This window comes from Rutidosis leptorrhynchoides, chromosome 4 (genome assembly GCF_046630445.1).
Source record: "Rutidosis leptorrhynchoides isolate AG116_Rl617_1_P2 chromosome 4, CSIRO_AGI_Rlap_v1, whole genome shotgun sequence".
In the NCBI taxonomy this organism is placed as follows: Eukaryota; Viridiplantae; Streptophyta; class Magnoliopsida; order Asterales; family Asteraceae; genus Rutidosis; species Rutidosis leptorrhynchoides.
Window position 1 is genome coordinate 402967007 of NC_092336.1, and position 22614 is coordinate 402989620.

Genomic DNA, 22614 nt, shown 5'->3' on the forward strand with positions numbered 1-22614 from the left:
TGGGCAGGATCAATGGGGAAGTAACCAATCGGGGGGAAGCGGGGGAAGAAAAAAAAATTCGTTTTTTTTTGGAATTTTTTTTTCCGGCATCAAGATCACTCGAAAATATGAACATTTAGATGAGACACTTCGTGATGAATGTCATTATTTAGGCGGGAAAACGATCGACAAAAATAACATTCAAGATAATATTGTTCGTGAAGAATATGAACGTTTTTTTTCCATATTTTGTGAAGTAAAATTTAGCCCGATTTAGAGTTTAGGGTTTAGGGTTTAGGGTTTGGGGTTTTGGGTTTATGGACCCAAAACACCAAACCCTAAACCCTAAACCCTAAACTCTAAACCGTTCGTATTAAAAACTCAATCTAAATCCTAAATCTAAACCCTAAATCTAAACCCTAAACCCTAAATTTCTAAACCCTAATATCTAAATCCTATTAACCCTAATATCTAAACCCTAATATCTAAACCCCAATAGCTAAAACCTCAACATATGCTCGAAAAATACGATAATTGTTATATGTTACTTCTTCGAGCGTTTTTCCGCCAAAATAAAAACATTTATCACAAAGTGTCTCTACTAAATGTTTATATTTTCATCTCATCTATAATGTTCGTGAACAAAGTTTTTTCAAAAAATGAAAAAAAAAAAGTTTTTGCTTCCCCCCATTTCCCCCCGAATGGTTACTTCCCTCTTGATCCTTCCCCTATATATATATATATATATATATATATATATATATATATATATATATATATATATATATATATATATATATATATATATATATATATATATATAATATAATTATAACACTATTTATAATATAATAATAATATAAATTAAAAATAATTTTATATCAAGTAAAAGTAAGTAATAATTTTTGAGTAGTTAATCAAATTTGTGTTTTGATATTTGATTAAGTGGAAATCATTTTCATACGCACTTGACATATTATCACTTCTTAACAGTTAGTGTAGCAATGATTTTGATCATGTGTTATGTAAAACTATAATAATATTAATAATGAATGAATAATAAGATAGAGGGTGCAATAATTGGAAAAGTTCTTGATATGATGTGTTTTTACCCTACTAATACATGTCCATGTTTAAAAACACAGTGAAATTAACATTACAACTTTCTTATGTAAAAAACATTTTTGGTAGCATGTTATTTGTCTGAACGAATAATGGAGAGAATACTAATGGCGGATCATCCTCTGGTGTTATCGAGGGTGGTCGGAGATGTGGTGGATCGTTTCGTACCAAGTGTGAATATGGTTGTTATGTACATGAACTCATCAACCCAAGTGTACAATGGGACTGAAAGGTTACCTTCTTCAGTTACCACTAAACCAAGGGTTGAGATTCATGGTGGTGACATGAGATCCTTCTTTACCCTGGTACTATATTAATTAAGTCTTTTTTTTTTGAAAGGCAAGCCCCCCAAAGTGTAGCAAGTGAGGATTGAACTTGGGTCCCTTTGGAACTTTCCAAGCATCCTACCACCAAGCCAACCCCTTGGGGTTACTATATTAATTAAGTCTTCAGTTTTATTATTGTGACTTTTTTTTTTTTGATAAATTGAATTGCATGTAATATTAGAATTAAGATTTATATTTAGCTAGCTTATAATTGATGTTTCTTTGTAATTGGATGAATGAATCTTGCTTATCAAATTTTTTTTTAATTTAATTTGCAGATAATGACAGACCCAGATGTTCCAGGACCTAGTGATCCATATCTCAAGGAGCAGTTGCACTGGTATATATATATATATATATATTACTAATTATATTTAATAAATAATTAGTATCAACAAATTAATTACAAAGCGTTTTAGACATTGTAGTGTTTTAATCAACATCTTGATATTATTATTTAGTTTCTAATCAGGAGCCCTGAAACCCTAATGGCACACATACACAAGGTAATAAACATATCAAGTATAATTTCACATATATATGGTCTCATAAACTTTATAACTTAGTCATATTAACATATGAATATAAATAATCAGCTTATATATTAAGATATTGTGAATTTAATATTATATACATATAGAATATAGATATAGATATGGCGGCCGGTATTACATCCAATTTCTTTCTGTGACAAATTTCTGTGAGATTGGATCCACATGCAAAGGAAAATATTATCAATCAATTTGAAGCTAGCTAGTCTACAAGCAAACTACAAACATCACCAATTTATACAACTATTGCTAAATTAACTTTGTCCATACCAAAATCACCATGCGTATATGATGTGAAGACATCTATGCGGCTATGCGAGGTGTAGCTTGGCTTCAATTAAAATTTGATTTATTCTCCAACAAGATTAATGATCTCAGTTTATCATACAAGAATAAGAAAATCTTCGGTGATAGTAGTAACACAATCTTGATCTCAAATTTTCATCAACAACGAGAAAATTTTCGTGCAGTAGTAACACGATCTTCACTTTGTTTACCATCAATTTTCTTTCGGAAAACCAGGGTTGATGCATATAACCGGTGTCACCGAGGTTTCGATCCGCTAAGAAATGTGTTTCTAATGTCAAGCTGGTGAACATGACGATGTTGAGAAATGGTAGGGTTGACAACAATATGAATGGTAGATGACCTCAGAATCAAGCTAAAAGTCTCATCACAATCAACCCCAACTTACTCACTGCGACTAGTTGCTGCCAACTAAGCTTTGTAGCGGTTAGTGTACCATCTGCATTATACTTGTGCTTGAACAGCCAATCAGAACAAAAAATATTCGCGTTTAATGGTCGGGCATAAGAGTCCAAATATTATTCTTAATTAGTGCAATGCCATATTTAGGTCATTGAGTGTGGGCATATAAATTTGGTTGGGTGTCGAAGAGTTGGCTAGAGGAGGTGCTAGAATAGCGGCCGACCAGTTGGGCCTTAGTAGAAGAAGATGTCGATCGTGAAAAATGTACGATGTGAAGTAGCTATTGGGGATGGGCCCGTTGGGCAGGAGTGGAAGGAGCAAGTGAAGTAGTTGAGTGGAAATTTTTTTGGGTGGTGGATCAAGAAAGGTTTAGGATGGAGAAAATTATGGTGTCTTCATATGTGACATGATGAAAGAGGATGTTCTTAATAGTGTCAAGATTAAGATAACGATAGGTACGGCGATTAGATTGGTATTCAAGATATATACACGGTGTAGGGTGAGTAGCAAATTTATTTGTGGTATGTAGGTGGGAATATGTAGTCTATTTAGTTGTTGAAATTTAGGTTTGATCCATAATAATGATTAATGAATACATGGATAAATAATTATATAGACACTACATGGGCTTTGCCCGATAGTAAAGCCTAACTAAAATAACCAAATTTTAACTAATACATATTGTTAACAACTAAGACTAAAGATAAAACTACAAACATAACCTAACCTTTGAAGGATTTAAAGTAAACCTAAAATAACCCGAAATTAACCGAACACCGTAATACATTATTTTTCTCCTATTGAGTTGTTTTCTAAAATCTGTTGTTGTGATACCTTAATGATTTGTCGATCTTCTCTTTATTGTGTTGAATCCAAGACGATTAAAATTGTCATTTGCACTTGAACTTCGCTTATATTCTTTTGGAAGAAATATCTTTTAGTATTGACCATTTATACGTAGTACCACATCATGTTAATATGATGAACATTCGATCATGTGACTGTTGTCTCAGCTCTTTATATAAAAGCCTATTCTTAGTCATGATCTCTGATCCATAGAAGTTATTCCATCTGGTATTGAATTAGACAACAAATGAGTAGTTCAACTTCAATCCCAATATATAGAAGTTATTCCATCTGGTATTTGAATTGTTGATATAAAGAAGTTGTTGATTATGACATTGAAATTGATCTCGTTCGTTTGTTTTCATGATCTTGATTTTATTATAGATAAGTTTTATTACTTGAATTATTAAGCCATTATAATAACTAGGCAACTATATAATATAATCAACTTTTAATAATAAGGCAACTATATAATATAATCAACTTTTAAAAAAAAAAAATAATAATAATAATTGCATGTTGGTGATATCTAAAAATTATATATGTAATTCGTAACATAATTATTTTACATCTTCGGCCACAATTTAAAGGATTCCGAATAAAAAGTATAAACTTGAAAAAAATAACATTATTACATATTATCTTTTCATTATCTTGTAGTTTTATCCTAATTTTTACAAAAAATTTTATCCTACACACGTACATAAGAATATAAAAAATTATCTTCTTATTTTTATTGATTTATGAAGTGGAAAATTAATTTTAAATAATTAACAAAGAAATAAGGAGAATATTTTATACTCCCTCCGTCTCATATTAATAGTCCACAGACAAAAAACACTAAGTTAAGAAAATTTCATAAAATTACTGTACTTTTTGTTTACTTTTCAGTTTTACTCTTACATTTTCTTTTTCCTTTAATCATATTCGCATACATTAAGGACATAATAGAACTTAAACTTCTTATTCTTTTCTATTTATGAAAATGGATAATTAATTTAACACATCTCAAAATGAAATACTGGACTATTAATATGGGATGAAAGGAGTAAGTACTATCAATATGTACATAAAAATATACTATAAAAAATTACCTTTTCAATTTTCTTTATTTATTTATGATGTAGAAATCTAGAGTAGTTAACCTTATCCAAATCCAAATCACATTATAAGTACTGTATTGACTTGTAATACTCAACTAAAGATGTGAGATGGAAATATTATTTGGCAGATTGAAAAATGAATTGACACTTGGCAACTTGCTTTCTTTTTCAGGATGATAACAGACATCCCAGGCACCACTGACTCCTCTTTTGGTATGTTCTTCTTTTCTTGACTCAAAACATGCTCTTTTTTACACGTCGGATGCATTCATAAACAATTTACTTATAGTACTCTACCATGACACTTGTTATTCAACTAAATTAGTGTCACATCAGCGCTACCTCAGAAGCTCATTCTTTTCACTTTATCAACAACATTTACTAACAATCATCACACCAACTACATTGACACTACTTCCAATATTATTATTATTATTATTATTATTATTATTATTATTATTATATTTATATTTTTTAATTATTATAAATATTATTATTATTAATATCATTAATTATTATTAATTTTTATGAATATTATTATTATTATTATTAAAAAATATATATAAAAAATCCACACACTTAAAACACTTTGTATTATGTTATTACTTTTTATTACCTATACATACTAAATGTCATAGTTGGCCTACTATTCTCTTCCTATTCATGATTCTACGCTTTAACGAGTTGTACGTTGCGCAGCATCCGTTGTACTCACAGGGCCACTACTATGCTACATTTTTTTTTTTTTACAAAAATTCACCCTATCATTCTTCCCTACATACTAAATGTCATAGTTGGCCTACTATTCCCTTACTATTCATGATTTTATGCTTTACCGAGTTGTACGTTGCGCAGCACCCGTTGTACCCACAGGGCCACTACTATGCTACAATTTTTTTTTTCAAAATTCACTCCGTCATTCTTCCCAACAAAATTTACTAAAGGACTGCACAAAACCGTTGGACCGATTTTTTTAAACTATTTTTTCTCAAAAAAACGTTATGTTTATTTCTTTTTTTATTATTTTTCCCTTCCTTTTCCCTACAATTTTTTCCTAAACTTTCGCCAGCAACGGCAAGCAACCTTGAAGACTCCATGAGCTTGGCAAATAATATCTATACGATGGCGCGGCAACGCGCGCCCGCCCATACTAGTTTATTACTAATTAAAAAAAATGTAAAAACCCTTGTAATTTGGGGCTAAGCACCTGTCCATCTATATCATCATATCTTTTCTGTTTTCCATCTATTTTCCATTCGTACATATAGAATAAAGATACGCATATACATACAGACATCATATTTATGAAGCTTAAAAAAAATACATAAACAGATCATGTACTCCGTCCCTGAAAATGTCGTTGCATAGCATATTGGAGGATGGTGGTTCAACGACGGAGCACATGACGGGTGCTAACAGCGACGCTGTTGATCGGCGGCCCAACAGCGGTTGCGTTGAGAGCAGTCTTATCAAGATTCTTAAAAATATTTCTATTAAGCATGTCCATATTCCATATATAGGTTATAAAGAACAATTTTCTTAAGACTCTATTTGTACTGAGCTGTATCTCAAGCTCATCCAATTTTAGACCATCAACTTATAAGTGCAATTAACAAACAATTCAATCAGATTCACAAGTAATTTTCAACGTTATCCTTTCATTGATATAATCTCAAAGAATCACGGTTATCCTTGACGGAATAGATAACCGGTTGATACAGTTTACACTTAATAGCTTTCAAGAAATTAAACTTTACAGGTTAGACTATCTTGATTTAATACCCGCATCACTAATTTATACAATTGTGGTTTCATCTATTTATAGGAGCCCTAAAAACCGTGTAAACGATCTATTGTCCACTGGTACAAAGGATTTTGTACCAAGCCGACAACTGTAACAGGAAGCACGTGGTCTTCCTTTCCTTTTTGATAGCTAATTGCAGGAACACCCCTTTGGACATTCGTTTTGATTAAACAAATGGAATGTTGGGTTCCCTAGGCGTTGACAAAGAATTAACCATGAACTGCGCATGGATTAATCTTCAGCATTCCTTCGTTGTCATATAAGGTCACGTGTCAGCCACCGACTCGTATCCTTCTCTGTTCAACTTCGTCTTCAATTTCAGTTGAATAGTGCCAATTGATGTAGACAACACAGGAAACTATCATGCTTGTAATGGAGCACGATTTGTCTAAGTGTTGTGTGCTGCTTCAGCCTCTGCTGGTTCTTCAGTTACTAGTTCTTCTATAATTGCTCTTGTTGGTTCTGCATACATCCCATGCTGGTCAAAAGAAACCTTGAAACTTGAACTATCTTGTGCTGATAGTGAAGGCAGCATACGAAACACTTAGACACAACATACAATGTTGTTTAACAAGTAAATAAACTTATGCTGGCCTGCACATTACAATTAGTATTTACAATCATGTTTTGTCATAACTAAATCCTTAATTAAGTAGGGGACTCAACAATCTCCTCCTATTTATTGATGATAAAACATGTGACATGAAAAGAAAAACACTAAGGCCCAGCTCTAAAGGACTAAAGAAAAAATAAGTAGTAAGTGTCCCTTAAGTTTATTTTGATGGGATCTTTTGATGAGTTATCTATATCTTATAATCTGATATACTTTTGAAGATAACTCATAAGGTAATATCCATTATATTCATTCAATATACACAAAAATAAATGGAAAATTACAAAGATCATAAGACAAAAATTACAAGTTTTCAAGACACCAAGATTCTATTCTTCATCTACTAGTTCTTCTTTTATCTTGATACTTGAAGGATCCACATCTGGAAACAGCTCTGGGAGATCTTCTATCCTAAAAATTGGAATTGTTGGAGGTAGAATGATTGGTTCACATTCTGAATGAGAATGGGCCAACACCAATTTTCTTCTTCTTCCCTTTTGCAAGTTCAACATCAACATTAACTTCTGGTGCATTGGCACATAAAGTGGCATTCTCGAAGAATTCCTTTTATTCTGGTATGAGCGTGTCCTTGAGATTTCTCTTCTTCTTGCCAGCGAAGTATTGAATTATTTCCATCCATTCAGAGTGACCATATAATCTTAGGTCATCCACATCAACTTCCTCAGAAACATTGTTCTCCCTAATGATTTAGAAGACTTTCTTTATCCTTTTTATGAACTTGATTATCTATGCTGGATTCAGTCTTTTAGTAATCACATTGGAATATATTTGTCTTAATCAATTGTAATATGCCAGCAAGAGATTGTTCTAGTGTAGGTGCTGCTTTCTCAGCCGCCTCTTCTGCATCTAGAATTTTGTCTTGAGTAGCAACAAAAGCTTTGGCTACCTTAAGAGACTCTTCTTCTTCTTCTCTTTTCCTTTCTTGAGCAGCCAACTTCTTTTCTTGTTGCTGTTGACTGATCAATTCACTTATCTCAGCATCAGACTTCATCTGTTGTTCCAACTGAACGGATATAATATATTCTTCATAAGAAAGGATCAAGTCTTTTGCTGCAGCTGCTGCATTTCTTCCATCCTCTGTACTCATTAGTATTAAGTATTTCGTGAGACCCATTTTGATATTTTGAGCTTCTCCAAACATCTCTTGTTCCTTGTTAGTGCTGAGCCTCAAGCCATTAACTCTTAGGTATTGCTCAATATGCATGTTGAGATTGTAGGTATTGATATACAAATCTTGATCTAGAGGGTGATACCTTGATATGATTCTTTTAACATTATCTTCTCTAACCAGTGCATCTCTCCTCTGCCATTCTTCAACAGTTACACCCATTTTGAGAGCCTCTTGTTCTTCAAAGGAGAGTGATGGAGGTGGAGGAAGAGGATTTTTTGGAACCTCTTCTGTTCCTGAAGGACCTGCTTGGACACCTTGCATTGTTTGTTGCAACATTCTTTCAAGTGATGCTTCAAGTTCTAGCGTTAGTGTGGTTGGAACAGTAAGTTGAGCAGTAGTTGGCCCTTCAGTAGCAGTTTCTTGAGTACCCAGCTCTGCCACCTGTGTTGGGTATTCAACACTTCTATTACCTAGTAGCACACTTCCTGTTGGGTCTTCTTTCTCAACATCTCTAGTTGAGTCTTCACCAGATGATACTTTTTCTTCTGCCTCTTCAAATGCCTTCACCAAATCTTTTTATGGAACATAGGTCATTGGTTATTTCTTTGGGGGTAGGCTTTCATCGTCAGATTCTGGCAGAAGCTCATTATCATCATCATCACCACTTGAAGAAAATAAGGCTTGTACCTAATTGGATCATGATACTTGGTTTGAGTCTTGGCCCTTTAATATTAATAAGAGTAGGTTCAAGTGGGGTTGCTGCTTCCTTTGTGTTCTTGGGAGGAGTTGACAGAAGTTTCTCCCCTCAGTAGTAGACTTGGTTTCTACTTAAACACTTTCATTACCAGCAGACGCTTGACCAGCTTCTACTGGTTGTTGATGTTGTACTTGATCTTGATCACCAGTAGAAGCTTGACTAGCTCCTACTGGTTGAGTTGACTGATGTGTTATCTATGTTGTAGACTTAGCTCCAACTGGCATGCTACTTGCAAGCAATTGCTGAAAGAAAGCAGATTTAGCTTCATAAGGTTGATTGGAATGCAAGTAAGATTGAACCTCTTCAATAGTGAGTCTTTCAATTCTTTGATCCCTGGCAGCATATAGCTTTGCCTTCTTCTTCTTCTCAAATATGACCTGAAAGTTAGCTTCTATCTTCTCAGCATCAGGAAGATTGATTCTTTGAAGGATCTTTTGCTGCCTCTTCCTACAATACTCAACAAATTTGGCATTCTAAAGCCTCATCCATTGCTTGATGTCTCTTCTGGTGTCTATCAGTAGATCTTTGCAGCTTTCTTTCAATAGTTTGAGACACAACAGGGAATTTAGCTTTGGTATGGGCTTCTGTCTCAGTAGCATTGGACTTCTTCTCTTCACCATCTTGATCATCACCATCCTTCTGTATCTGCTTAGGAGCTTTTTCATGTTCATGCTCCCCCTCAGTTGTTTTTCTTTTATTGTCTTTCTTCTTCTTCTCATCCTTCTCCCCCTTTTTGGTATCATCAGAGGTAGAGGTTGAGGGTGCAATGATTTCACAATCACTGTCACTATCACTACATGACAAGACATGATGGTTCAAGTCAGCATCAGCCCTAGAAAGATTTGCTCCAGGGTCAGCACTAAGTTGTTTTCTACACATATTGGCCATACGAACTTCATTCCTTGAGGTGATCATCACCATCTTTTCCACATCTTCCCTGTTACTGGCCTGAAGTTCAACCATTTTATGTAAAGTCTCTGCAAGTCTAAGAAAATCTGTAGCTGGTACCCTGGAGTCAAGATGTTCTTGAAGATCGGTAAGTCTATCCTCTAGAAAAAAAAATTTCTTCATTCAAATAATGATTACGTTGTCTCTCAGCATCTAGATCATCTTCCAGTCTAGAGAGCTGATCAACATACTTTTCGTGAGTGAGAATTCATTAGCCCAGATCTGCATTGTTGAGTTGGTTGTTATGAAGATAAGTAGTAACACTGTTAGAAAATTCGGATATTTGTTTCAGGTAAGCTTCAACAGCAGAAATGGCGGCACAAGTGGGTGCATTATCTTCAACATTTTGAAAAGCATTTCGAACAGCTTCATACACTGTTTCAGCAACAGTCTTTTGAATGAAGGGTGTCACATGGGAGGCAGGTCGCTGAACAGCAAGATAAGACACCTTCAACCTCAACAACTTGTAAAGAGGTGGATGGAGCAGTCTGTGCATGATGAAGAGTAACTTTATGGGGTGATGGAGGTGGAAGGTCACCATCAGACTCATCACCATAATCATCACCATTTTTACCTTCGCCCGAAGGCTTAGAATCAATGTTATCTTCATCAGTAAAAGATGAACCAGTATCGAGATCCATTGGCTTATTAGCAGTACCAGTACCCTTATCATTATCCTCGAAAGAAGATGAAGAATTAGAAGAATCATAGGGCGTTGGTAGATCATCACCATGAAAAGTGTCTAGTCGCTTGGGAGTGGTACTGATCACTTTATCTTTAGCATCAACAATATTTTTTAAAGGTACCCAAGACCCAGTAGACGGAGCAGCAACAACATGTGAAACAACAAAGTCCGAATAAAGTTTCTCTGTAGTGTCAGCTGAGTTGAGTTGATCCAGAACATCCACCTGACCAGCAAGATGCTATAATTGTTTTAGTAATTCTGCATCTGGTAGCTGGTGAGCAGCTGAGTGCACTGGAAGGATTAATAGTGAGCTGGTCAACTACATAGGCAACTTTGGGAGCATGTATAGCCCCTTTGTGGACAACTCTGGGGACCACCTCTTCAGGATCTGGCGAACTATACACATAAGGCTGTTCAGAAGAATCAACAACCTTAGTGTCAACAAACATATCGACATGAGATGCAGCAACATCCTTCAAAGCCACATCATCATCAACAACATATACCAAATCCTCCTCAAAACCTGTAACAACAACATCTGAAATACAAGAACCAGTTAGGTTAGCAAAAGCTAAATCAGATAAATTTGACTCAACAATTGCATCTGATGTTGGTCTATGGGGAATGACTTATGTTTTAGTCAGCCCTTCGATTGAGACAGAGTGTAGTGCTTGTAAGTGCAGCCGTGACTCTGCTGACTCATTGAGGGCACATGTTAACTCAGATTGTGTAAGATAATTGTCCAATTTATATGTATTAGTGTGACACTCATCTTTGTTTTCTAAGTTACAACAGGCTGTAGGTTGAGCTAGCTCAACATGATGAAGAGATAGCTCAAGTCAGCTTTGGAAGTGAGGTATGATCTTTGCTGGTTGTACTGACATCAAAAGATATATGTCAAATTCTGATTTATAAAAGTGTGGATGTGCTAGGTTAGAAGTACATGGGTTGCTGTTCCTCTTCACACTTGTTTTAAAACCAGTATGAAATAAAATATTTAAAGTACCTTTGGTTTCTTCAGAACCAGTTTTGACACTTGAAACAATTGTGACAACAAGTTTAGACACATCTAGTTCATGGTCTAGAGGAGCATCAGATTCCATAGCATTGTCCTTGGGTGATCTAGCCGTTGATAGTGGTGCTGTCTCTACTTAAGGAGCACCAGACCATAGCCAGCTCAGCAAACTTTGCAGTTAAGACCGATGATGTCTCCCATGTGGTGTGTTGTCATCTGATACTTAGGATAATCCTGCACCAAGAAATGGTTGAGCAACAGATTCCATAACCATTTTAGTAGAATCAGTAGTTAAGACTGAGACTGTCCCGTTAAGAGGAGCACCAGATTCTATAACTAATAATACTTTATCAGTAGTTGGGACTGTGGCTGTCCCTTCGTCAGCTGGTGGATTAGCTTCGGCTACTAGCTCTACATGAGGACCCTCCCCCTCAGTTGTAGAGCACCAGAGGTTAAGGCTGGGTGTGTTGGTTGAACAGCAGCTAGATACTATAGCATTATAAGAGATAAACCCAGATATAGCTCAACACACTTGTTTTGAAACATCCCACCCTCCTTTGCCACAAATGGCTTAGCTGGATCAGTGATTTTGTAGTAGTCCTCCTCTACATTAAACTCAAAACAAAGATTTAAAAACCTAGGAAAGGGAATAATTTCATTTCTTTTGGCCTTAATCACCAATTCCCTTAGCTTGATGTAAATGAGATGAGCATAGTCGATGTTTCGATTGAAAACAAGACCATGAGAAATTTGTAGCTCAAAATCTGAGCACTGATCGAAGCTCCCTACTTTAGAACTCTTACACTGTGTTTGATCACCAAAGATGTAACTTTAGAACTATGACATGTTCTTCCTCTGTGGACTGTGGTGAGTGACTGGACCATCAGAATGACATACTCCAAAACTTGCTTCCTGTATTAATCACTAGTGGAAGAACCAAAAATGGTCCTTTGGGAAGATGAAGAGAAGTTCTAATAATGCCCAGAGTAATTTAGTAGGAGAATTCTTCCGTAACCATACTAGTGATGCACTCCTTGCCTTTTGGAATTTTGTTCAGGCTGCATGTGTACCAGAATCTTCCAAGGCACGCCGTATAAATAGCTGATGGAACACCGGAAATTTCATAGGCAATTGGTGAGTGTCGAAGGTACTTAACCATTGGTTCATAACTAAAATCTGCTCGATTGGGAGGAATAGCCATCGTGTGAGGAGCATTGCCTTTCGATATGTGAAGAATATAATGCTCAAGGGCACCTGGTGCCGGAGTGAGATGCTCATGAAGAGTGAATAATGCTACAGGTGCATGTTCTTCTTGTTCCTCCTAGGGTTGTGGGTTTTGATGCTCGGATTGGTTTTGTTCTGCAATTCTTAGTGACTGAAAATGAAGATGAAGATTGAAAGGTTGAGAATTTGAAAAGTCGAGAGAAAATCAGAGAGTTAGGGCTTGTAAAAGAAAGATTTATTTAAGAAATGAAAACCTTTTATTAAATCTACATGGATTGGTGACATGAATGGATGAGAGAGAAATAAACATTGTCTAACATCTGCAGGCGCATGGGCAGATGTGATAGTTTATATAGTCTTTTGATTGACATATAACCGACAAAAGTACTCATTTTTTCGAGTAGGTGTTTTAATTCAAATTAATTCAAAAAACATGGTTTGTTTTCATAGAAAATACCAAACATTCGACACATTTAATTTGTTTAGTATTTAATTTAAATCATTGGGAATAAATGAGACTCGTTTAATTTTGAGATCACTTATGACTTGTCAGCTATTTAATTAAATTCTAACAGATTTGACTAAGTAGAAAACCTTATGGTGCTGGTTGTTCACTACACATATATATACAAGCAGTAAACAGTCAAGTATGTACTACTAGTTTGCCTTGTACAATGTACAACCAGTATGACAACAAAGTTGTCTTCTACTATTAGAGTTCAAGCATACCCAGCTCAGAAATGAGATAGTTGAAACGTTTCTCATCCAATGACTTGGTGAATAAAACTGCTAACTGTTGATCTGTTGAAAATGAAGTGAAGCTCGACATCTCCTTTTTAACATGATCTCTAATGAAATGATACCGTACATCAATGTTCTTGGTCCTTGAGTACATAACAGGATTATTGGTAATGGCAACGGCACTGGTGTTAAAACAATAGATTTGAGTCTTTGTGAAGTATACACCATATTCCTTCAACTGGCTTTGCAACCATAGTACTTGAGCAGTACAACTACCAATAGAAACTTATTCTGCTTCAGCTGTAGATGTAGACATAGTGTTCTGTTTCTTACTGGTCCAACTGACTAGCTTCCACCCAGTAATTGGCAACCACCATTTGTACTTTTCCTGTCTATTTTATAACCTGCAAAATCTGCGTCTAAATACCCCATTAGTTCAAAATCTTGGTCTTTGGGATACCAAAAACCATATTTAGGAGTACCCTTCAGATACCTAAATATTCTTTTCACTGCTAGCATGTGTGACTCTTTAGGATCAGATTGATATCTAGCACACAGACATGTGGCAAACATAATATCTGGTATGTTGGCTATAAGATATAATTGGGAACCAATCATAACTCTATATTCAGTTATTTTGACTGATGTACCAGTTAAGTCAACATCCATTTTGATAGCTATTGACATGGGAGTCCATATATCTTTTAAACAAGTCATACTAAATTTCTTTAGCATATCATTGAAATATTTATCTTGACTTATAAAAATTCCATCATCAAGTTGTTTGGTTTGTAGTCCAAGAAAGTATTGCAAATGTCTATGTAAACTCATTTCCTATGTCTCATACATAAGTTTTAAAAAATCTTGACAATGTTTTTCATTTGTAGAACCATAAATAATATCATCCACATATATATGTACCAGCAAGAGATCACCATCTATCTCTTTTGAAAATATAGTGGTATCAATTGTTCCAACTTTAAAATCCAAACCAGTGAGATACACATAAAGTGTCTCATACCATGCTCTAGGTGCCTATTTCAGGCCATAAAGAGCTTTGTCCAACTTATAGACATGGTTTGGATATTTACTTCTTACAAAACCAGGAGGTTGCTTGACATAGACTTCTACTTGCAGCTTCCTATTGAGAAATGTAGATGTGACATCCATCTGAAATACTTTAAAGTTCATATGAGCAGCAATGGCTAGGAATATTTTGATTGCTTCCATCCTTGCTACTGGTGCATATGTCTCTTCATAATCCAGTCTCTCTTCTTTCCTAAACCCTTAGGCTACTAATCGAGCCTTGTTTCTGATTACAACCCCATCTTCATCCATTTTGTTCTTGAACACCCACTTGGTACCAATGATTTTCTTTTCTTCATCTTCAGGTTCAGGTACCAACTGCCATACTTTTTTCCCATCAAACTAAGAGAGATCATCTTGCATAGCTCCTACCCAGCTAGGATCCTTTAATGCTTCTTTAGCATTAGTGGGTTCAATGGTAGACACAAAGTTTACATGCATAAAGAAGTTCCTGGTTACATGCCTTCTTGTTTTTACTCTACTAGCCAGATTTCCAATGATTTGCTCATTTGGATGCTCTTTAGTCCATATGGTGTTATGAATAGGAGAGCTGGTTGTAGAACACACAACATCAGGATCATCAGTAGGCCTAATAGTGTGCACATCAGTATGAGACTATTGTACTTCTTTAGAGGAACCAGTACCAAACTAAGATCCTTCAGAACCAGTGGACCTCTGCTCAATCTGTAATACTTTAGTAGAGCCAATAGGTCCAATTGATTTAGAAACAGATGGAATAAAAAATTACATCTCATCTTCATAGACCCCATCAAAATGAATTGGTGAGGGTACTACTGTTGGTTATACTTCATCAAGAGCTGGCTGAGTAGGCTTTTCAAAAATTAACTCCTCATCTTCTTGACCAGAAGATAAGTTTGGGACAGTTTCATCAATTGTTACCATTATTGATCCTTCAAAAAATCCCCTTCTTTTGTTGTAGACCCTATATGCTTTTGACATGTTGGAATATCCAATAAATATTCGTTCATCAGCTTTAGCATCAAACTTGCCAAGCTGGTCCATATTATTCAGAATGAAACAGGGAGTGCAAATTACATGAAGAAATGCATGAAGGGTCTTCTTCCTCTAAGAACTTCATAAACAGTTTTCTGATGTCTTTTTACAAACAAATATCTATTCTGGGTAAAACAGACAGTATTCACAGCTTCTGCCCAGTATGAATTTTTCAGCCCAGACTCAGCTAGCATTGATCTTACTGCTTCAATGAGAGTTCCATTCCTTCTTTCTGCAACACCATTTTGTTGTGGTGTTCTCACAACAGAAAAGTTTTGTGAAATGCCTTTGTCAGCACAGAATTCTTCAAGTGTAGAGTTCCTGAATTTTGTGCCATGATCGCTTCTTAGCTGCTTCACCAGTTTCCCATTCAATAATTCCATTCTTTTGATAAAATTGATAATTACATCAGCAGCTTGACTCTTTTTCTTTAAAAAGAATACCGATGTGTATCTTGAATATTCATCAACAATAACCAATGTATATTTCTTCCCACTACAGCTGGCAACATTGACAGGACCAAACAGATCCATATGAAGTAAGTGAAATGCCTTCTCAACAGATGAGATTTATTTTGACTTGAATGATGCTTGGTAATGCTTTCTTTTTTCACAACCAAGCCACAATATGTCCTTCACATAAGACATGGTGGGTAGTCCAGACACTATAATTTTGCTTGAGAGTTTGTGAATCTCTTTGTAGTTGTGATGTGATAGTCTTTTGTGCCATAACCACTTGAGGTTGTCTGCTGACTTTGAATAAAAACAAGTATAAGTTTTTGTGACTGATGCGTTATGTCAATTTGATACATGTTCTCATGTCAGCAGTCAACAGAGGCTTCCCTATCTTGTCAATAATAGTGGAAAATTTTCTTCTGAATTGGACTATCTTTCTTTTGTTTGTCACTTGGCTTATGCTGAGTAAATTGTGTTTAAGCCCAGCTACATATGTCACATTTGTGAATGTGACATTCCCATTTATCAAAGTACCAAAACTCTTTATCTAACCAAGTGAATTATCTCCATATGAAACAACCGGACTATCCTTTTCTTGATAATCCATCGGCAAGGACTTACTTCCGGTCATATGTCTCGAAGAACCACTATCGAGATACCAAATTTGCTTGTTTTGAATGCCCTGTACAGTACCGTGAGATTAGTTCTTTTTAGGAACCTATCCGAGGATGGGTTCTGGAAGGGTCATCTTAGATGATCTCTTCCTTTCTACTGGTTTGCTTAAAGAAGCGGTAGCAGATGTGGTCAGGGTTTAAGCAGCAGATATGTATGAAATTTTGGCTATCTTTTCACGATATGCCTTCTACAGCTCCTTGTACTCAGGACATTGGTTAGACAAGTGAGTCTTGCTGCCACAATTGTAGCATTTCCTCACTTTTGGCTTTAGTAACTAGTTGGGGGTAGATGAACTGGGAGTCTGGTTCTGCTGCTAGCTTTGGGCTACAGCCAGTAGCAACTGGTCTAGCTTCACAGTCAGTATCTCAGTGATATTTGACACAGCACATGACTCCACAATCTTGTTCACTTTAGCTTTTTCCTTATGGACAACTTTCTGTTTGGAACCAGTACCATAATCATTGTTGATTGCTGCTTTACCTTTGTCTTTTGGTTTACCATTATTGGAAGACACTGTTGAGCCAGCAGATGAAGCTACATCTGCTTGGTCTAGCGATATTGGTTGACCAGTTTGAAGTTTCACAGCAGGATCAGTAGTTGTGTAACTTAGAGAAATTGGGGATTAACTAGTGTAGAATTTCTTTGCTTCCTTTCAGTAATCTCCCTCTTAATCTTTTGTTCCTTTGGAGACATGTAGTTGATGCTTGAGGGGTCTGTAGTCTCATCATGTGAGGTACTGGATTCTCTAGCTTTAACTTCATCCTCCAAGATTTTCATGAACTGTGGTGGGGTCACTGTAGGTCTAACAAACTTATTTTTCAAGACCTTTTTACCCTTAACTATCTTGGCAAAGGTGTTTGGAAAGACATCTTCAAGATTAGTTTCAAGAACAGGGTCCATGAATTCAACTTCTGCATGGGCAGCAGCAACAACATAGTTAACAACAAATAAAGCTTCAACTTGGGCAGGCACCTACTCATTAACACACTTAGTAGTGCGTAGAGCAGATGTACATCAAGAAGCTATAACCCTTTTGAGGACCTTAAACTAGTTCTTGACTTCTGGTGCTTCTGAGTGAAGAGATTGTAAAGCATAATTTTGATTTTCAAGTTGGGAAATTTCACCAGTTAAGGTCTTAATTTCATTAGTTTTGCTTTTAAGTTTTTCATTTAAAGATTTGATTTCATTTTTGAAAACATCTTCACGTTTGCTTCCTCTGCAGAGATCAATTCTCAGATAGTCAAACATTTCAGATATCCATTGAGGTGAATCCCTTTTCTGGTCAACTTCCCTTATATTATCTAAAAATATACTAGCACTTTCTTCCTCATCAACTCCCTCAGTTTCTCTGGCCATTAAACATAACTTTTTACCATATGTATAACTAGTGCACTTCTCATCACTTTCACTGTCTGAAGATGAAGATGATGAACTGGTTTCATCCCAATCATGATGTTCAACAACTAACACTTTCTCTGGCTTATTATCCTTCTTTTCAGCCTTTGAGTTTTCCTTTATCTAGGCCTTCATAGGTTTGTACTTGTTCTAGTACTTGTCAGCTTTTGAAAAAGAGTTGGTATGTGTGGAAGGTTTTCTGGAGATGCACTCAGATGTAAAGTGCCCTACCTTCCCATAGTTATAACACTCAGAGTTTGGGCCAGATACTGACTTTCTTGAATACCTAGCACTGGGTTTTTTGTTGACTTTGTATGGTTTACTAGTCCTACTACGGTTGAATTTCTTGAAACGCCTAGCCAGTAAAGCCATTCCCTCAGCAAACCCTTCCCAATCATCACCATCACTGCTATCCTCTGACTCAGTCATACTATCCTCATCATCCACTTCTGCCTCTTCTTCTGCTAACAACTTTTAAACTAGTAAGGCCTTTTGTGCCTTCTTTTTAGCAGCATTAACAAGAGCAGTATCATCTGACTTAGTAGATTTTGAGGTGGTGGGGATAGACTTAAAACTTTCTTTATGGTTTAATTCAAGTTTTGCTTCTGCCGTCTCATGGTTCCATAGTATACCATACAGAGATGACATATCAAAATTCTTTAAAGTCTGGGTTGTCCTTAGAGGGTCAGTAACAGGTTTCCACTTTGTAGGTTATGAGTCAATGAATTTGTTGCCCTGTTCAAATTTAGTGTAATTAGCTTTTAAGCTATCCAGGTCAGCAACAAGAGAATTAAATCTACTGAAGGTTTGTTTCAAAGTCTCATTCTTATAAGCAAAGTAGAGCTCATATTCCCTTTTCAAGGCAATGATTTTGTTTTACCTGACCTCATCTTTTCCATCATAGGTGATGTCAAGATAATCTAAAATAGCTTTAGGACATGTTTTCCTCTTAATCAATTTGAACACATGATTAGGTAAAGTTACAGCTATCATAGTTTTGATTTTAGGATCAAGTCCAACACGACGTCTGTCTTCATCCTCCCTTCTAGATGGAGGAAGAACAACCTCTCTTGCTTCAATAGTTGGAGAGTCCTCGGTTGCAGGTCTAGCTTCAATGGTGGACATAGGGACATATGGGCCATTATTTGAAATGCCAAACATAAGTGTGTCAATTGACTCAAAATGAAACATGAACCTCTCTCCAAGTTTCATAATCATCTTCATCAAACTTGGTTGGTCTATTGGTAAAACTATATTCGAGATAAGTTGTGTTGTTGTATGCGGCCATTAGAGAATTCAGATTTAAGATATGAAATAATCAAGACTTAAGCTCTGATACCAATTGTTGGTCCCGAATTAACAACAAGAAGTTTGTAGAGGGGGGAGAATACAATTCTTTTTGTTAATTAAGATTAATTATCAGTTTTAAGTGCAATTAATAAACAATTAAATCAGAGTCACGTGTAATTTTTAACGTTATTCTTTTATTGATATAATCTCAAAGAATCACGGTTATCCTTGACGGAATAGATAACCGATTGATACAGTTTATACCTAATAGCTTTCACCAAATTAAGCTTTACAGGTTGGACTCTCTTGATTTAATATCCACACCACTAATTTATACAATTGTGGTTTCATCTATTTATAAGAGCCCTAAAAACCGTGTAAACGATCTATTGTCCACTGGTACAAAGGATGTTTATACCAAGCCGACAACTGTATCAGGAAGCACATGGTCTTCCTTTCCTTCTTTGATAGATAATTGCAAGAACACCCCTTTGGACATTCATTTTGATTAAAGAAATGGAATGTTGGGTTCCCAAGGCGTTGACAAAGAATTAACCATGAACTGCGCATGGATTAATCTTCTGCATTCCTTCGTTTTCATGTAAGGTCACTTGTCAACCGCTAACTCGCGTCCTTCTTTGTTCAACTTTGTCTTTGATGTCAGTTGAATAGTGTCAATTGATGTAGAAAACACAGAAAACTATCATGCTTGTAATGGAGCACGATTTGTCTAAGTGTTATGTGCTGCTCCAGGCTCCGCTGGTTCTTCAGTTACTTGGTTCTTCTAGAATTGCTCTTGCTAGTTCTGCATACATCTCATGCTGGTAAGAAGAAACCTTAAAACTTGAACTATCTTGTGCTGATAGTGAAGGAAGTATACGAAGCACTTAGACACGACATACAATGTCGTTTAACGAATAAATAAATTTATGTTGGCCTGCACATTACAATTAGTGTTTACAATCATGTTTTGTCATAATTAAATTCTTCATTCAGAAGTGGACTCAACACTTAACCTATGTCAAATCCAAATATCTATGTGATTTTAGGTTTCAACCATTTTACCAACCTATTTCAACTAGATTATTACAAAAGACTGCTAAAATATTTGTTTGAATTGTATTATTTTTTGTTATTTAGGAAATGAGTTAGTGAGCTATCAAATGCCCAGGCCAAACATTGGCATCCACAGGTAATAGTAACACTCATTTTCTTGTTTTCTTTAAATATTTTTTATATATGTAATTGTAAATGGGCAAAATAGATATAGTTTTACATTGTTCAGGCTACATCTAATTCTAAATGGGCAAACGGTTATAGTATTACATTGTTCAGGTTATCCGAGAGGATAACTTTTTTTACACGGATATTTGCAGTCTAGCTAAGTGAGTTATTCTCATATTAGATATGAATTAACTCTTATTAATTGAAATTTGTACGCAGGTATGTATTCTTCCTTTTTAAGCAAAAGGGAAGACAAACTGTAAGATGCCCAACTTCAAGAGATAGATTCAACACTAGAAACTTTGCTCAGGAAAATGAACTTGGTTTGCCTGTTGCGGCTACTTTCTTTAATTGCCAGAGAGAGACCGCCCCTAGAAGGCGAAGGCGATAGTACTCTTGTCGAATTCAAATGTTTAATTTATGATATGTGATTTCATGTTATATACTTGATTAATATGTATATTTAAGCACAGAAACTAGCTTTAAGAATTTTTTATTGAACTGATTGTTTTAATAATTGCACGTTTACAATTTTGTTTCATAAAGAATGTAGGCGTGATTCATCAAAATTGGATCATTATGGATGTCACTAAAATTTTAAGTGTTACACGTGCACGGTTTCTACTTGACTACTTGGATGTAAGGGTTGATAACAAGATTGTAGACGTGATTCACCATAATTGGATCATTATTGATATTAATAAAATTTCATGTGTTACATGTGTACGGTTTTTACTTGACTCTATGGGTTGATAACAACGAGTAAGGCGGGAGTGTTATAAATAATCACGTTGATTATAATGCTTTTGTTGAAAATTTAGTGTAACTGAGAGATTTAGTCTACACTTGTGAATGGATTAAGAGGTACGAAGTGTACACCCATTAAGTAATAGACTACCCAGACTTATAAGTGGTTTTTTATATTTTAATATCATGACTTGCTCTACTTGAAATTTGATTAAGTGCATTCGTGCTATGTGTTTGGTGAACTAAAATTTGACTAAGTGTTTTCTGTGCTATGTCTTCTTAGTAAGATGGAATTTGCCGAAGTGTTTGGTGCTATCTCTTAAGAGGCAACACGAGAAAAGCCTTTAGAGGCGGCACAAGAAAGTGCTGAAGAGGCAGCATGAGAAAGTACTGAAGAGGCAGCACAAGTTTGGTGCTCCCTTTAAGAGGCAGCAGAAGAGGCATCACAAGAGACATCACAAGAGGCAGTAGCAAAAAGACTTGTTAAAATTCATTGTGTTTTGCTACTCCATAGGCAGCAAGGTTTTGTTGCTCCCTGGACATCAAAGATTTGCTACTCCTTGGCCAGCAAGAATTTGTTACTCCCTCTTAGAGGCAGCAAAGAAAACACTTAGCATGAATTTTGAGATTTAGCGGGTTGTTCAAGTTTTAGCAAAATACTGAAGAATTATTCCTATAACTACTTATGCTATATTTGTGAAAAGGATAATTCTTGTTTATGGAAAATATTATTATCTTAACCACTTTGAATATTATGGAGAGTCAATCGGCCAATTGATTCAAACTTCTTTCATAATTACGAAAGTCAATGATGTCACTACAAAGATACGGCCTAAACGGATGGTTTAGTTCGTGCGATGTCGTTAGGCCGCAGGACATCCTGTTTAGTTGATCAAGGTTGCACACAGTGGGTTTGTTTATTTATATTGTGCGGGGTCTAAATTTACTTTTACTTTCTAAGGTGTAGAAGGTGTAAGTTAACCTAGTGTCGTCTTTTTTGTGGATTAACGAATTGAAGATCAAGTGGATAATTGTCTTTTAGTTAAATTACCTAGATAAAGGATAGTAGTTGGTTTAAGCTAAAAGTTCTAAGTGCGAAAAAGTAAATAAGTGGAAGGATATTCGGAGTATGCAGATCGGGGAAATGTTAACCAAGATATCAGTATTGGGTTAG

At 35.6% G+C, this 22614-nt stretch overlaps 1 protein-coding gene across 1 annotated transcript; it reads left to right on the forward strand.

Moving 5' to 3' along the window:
• Positions 1-1073: 1073 nt before the first annotated feature.
• Positions 1074-21306, forward strand: LOC139844104 (CEN-like protein 2). Its single transcript, XM_071834317.1, has 5 exons — positions 1074-1406; positions 1706-1767; positions 4808-4848; positions 20610-20661; positions 20913-21306. The coding sequence occupies exons 1-5, from the start codon at positions 1194-1196 to the stop codon at positions 21082-21084; spliced, it is 540 nt and encodes a 179-aa protein (XP_071690418.1). The 5' UTR covers positions 1074-1193; the 3' UTR covers positions 21085-21306.
• Positions 21307-22614: the final 1308 nt, after the last annotated feature.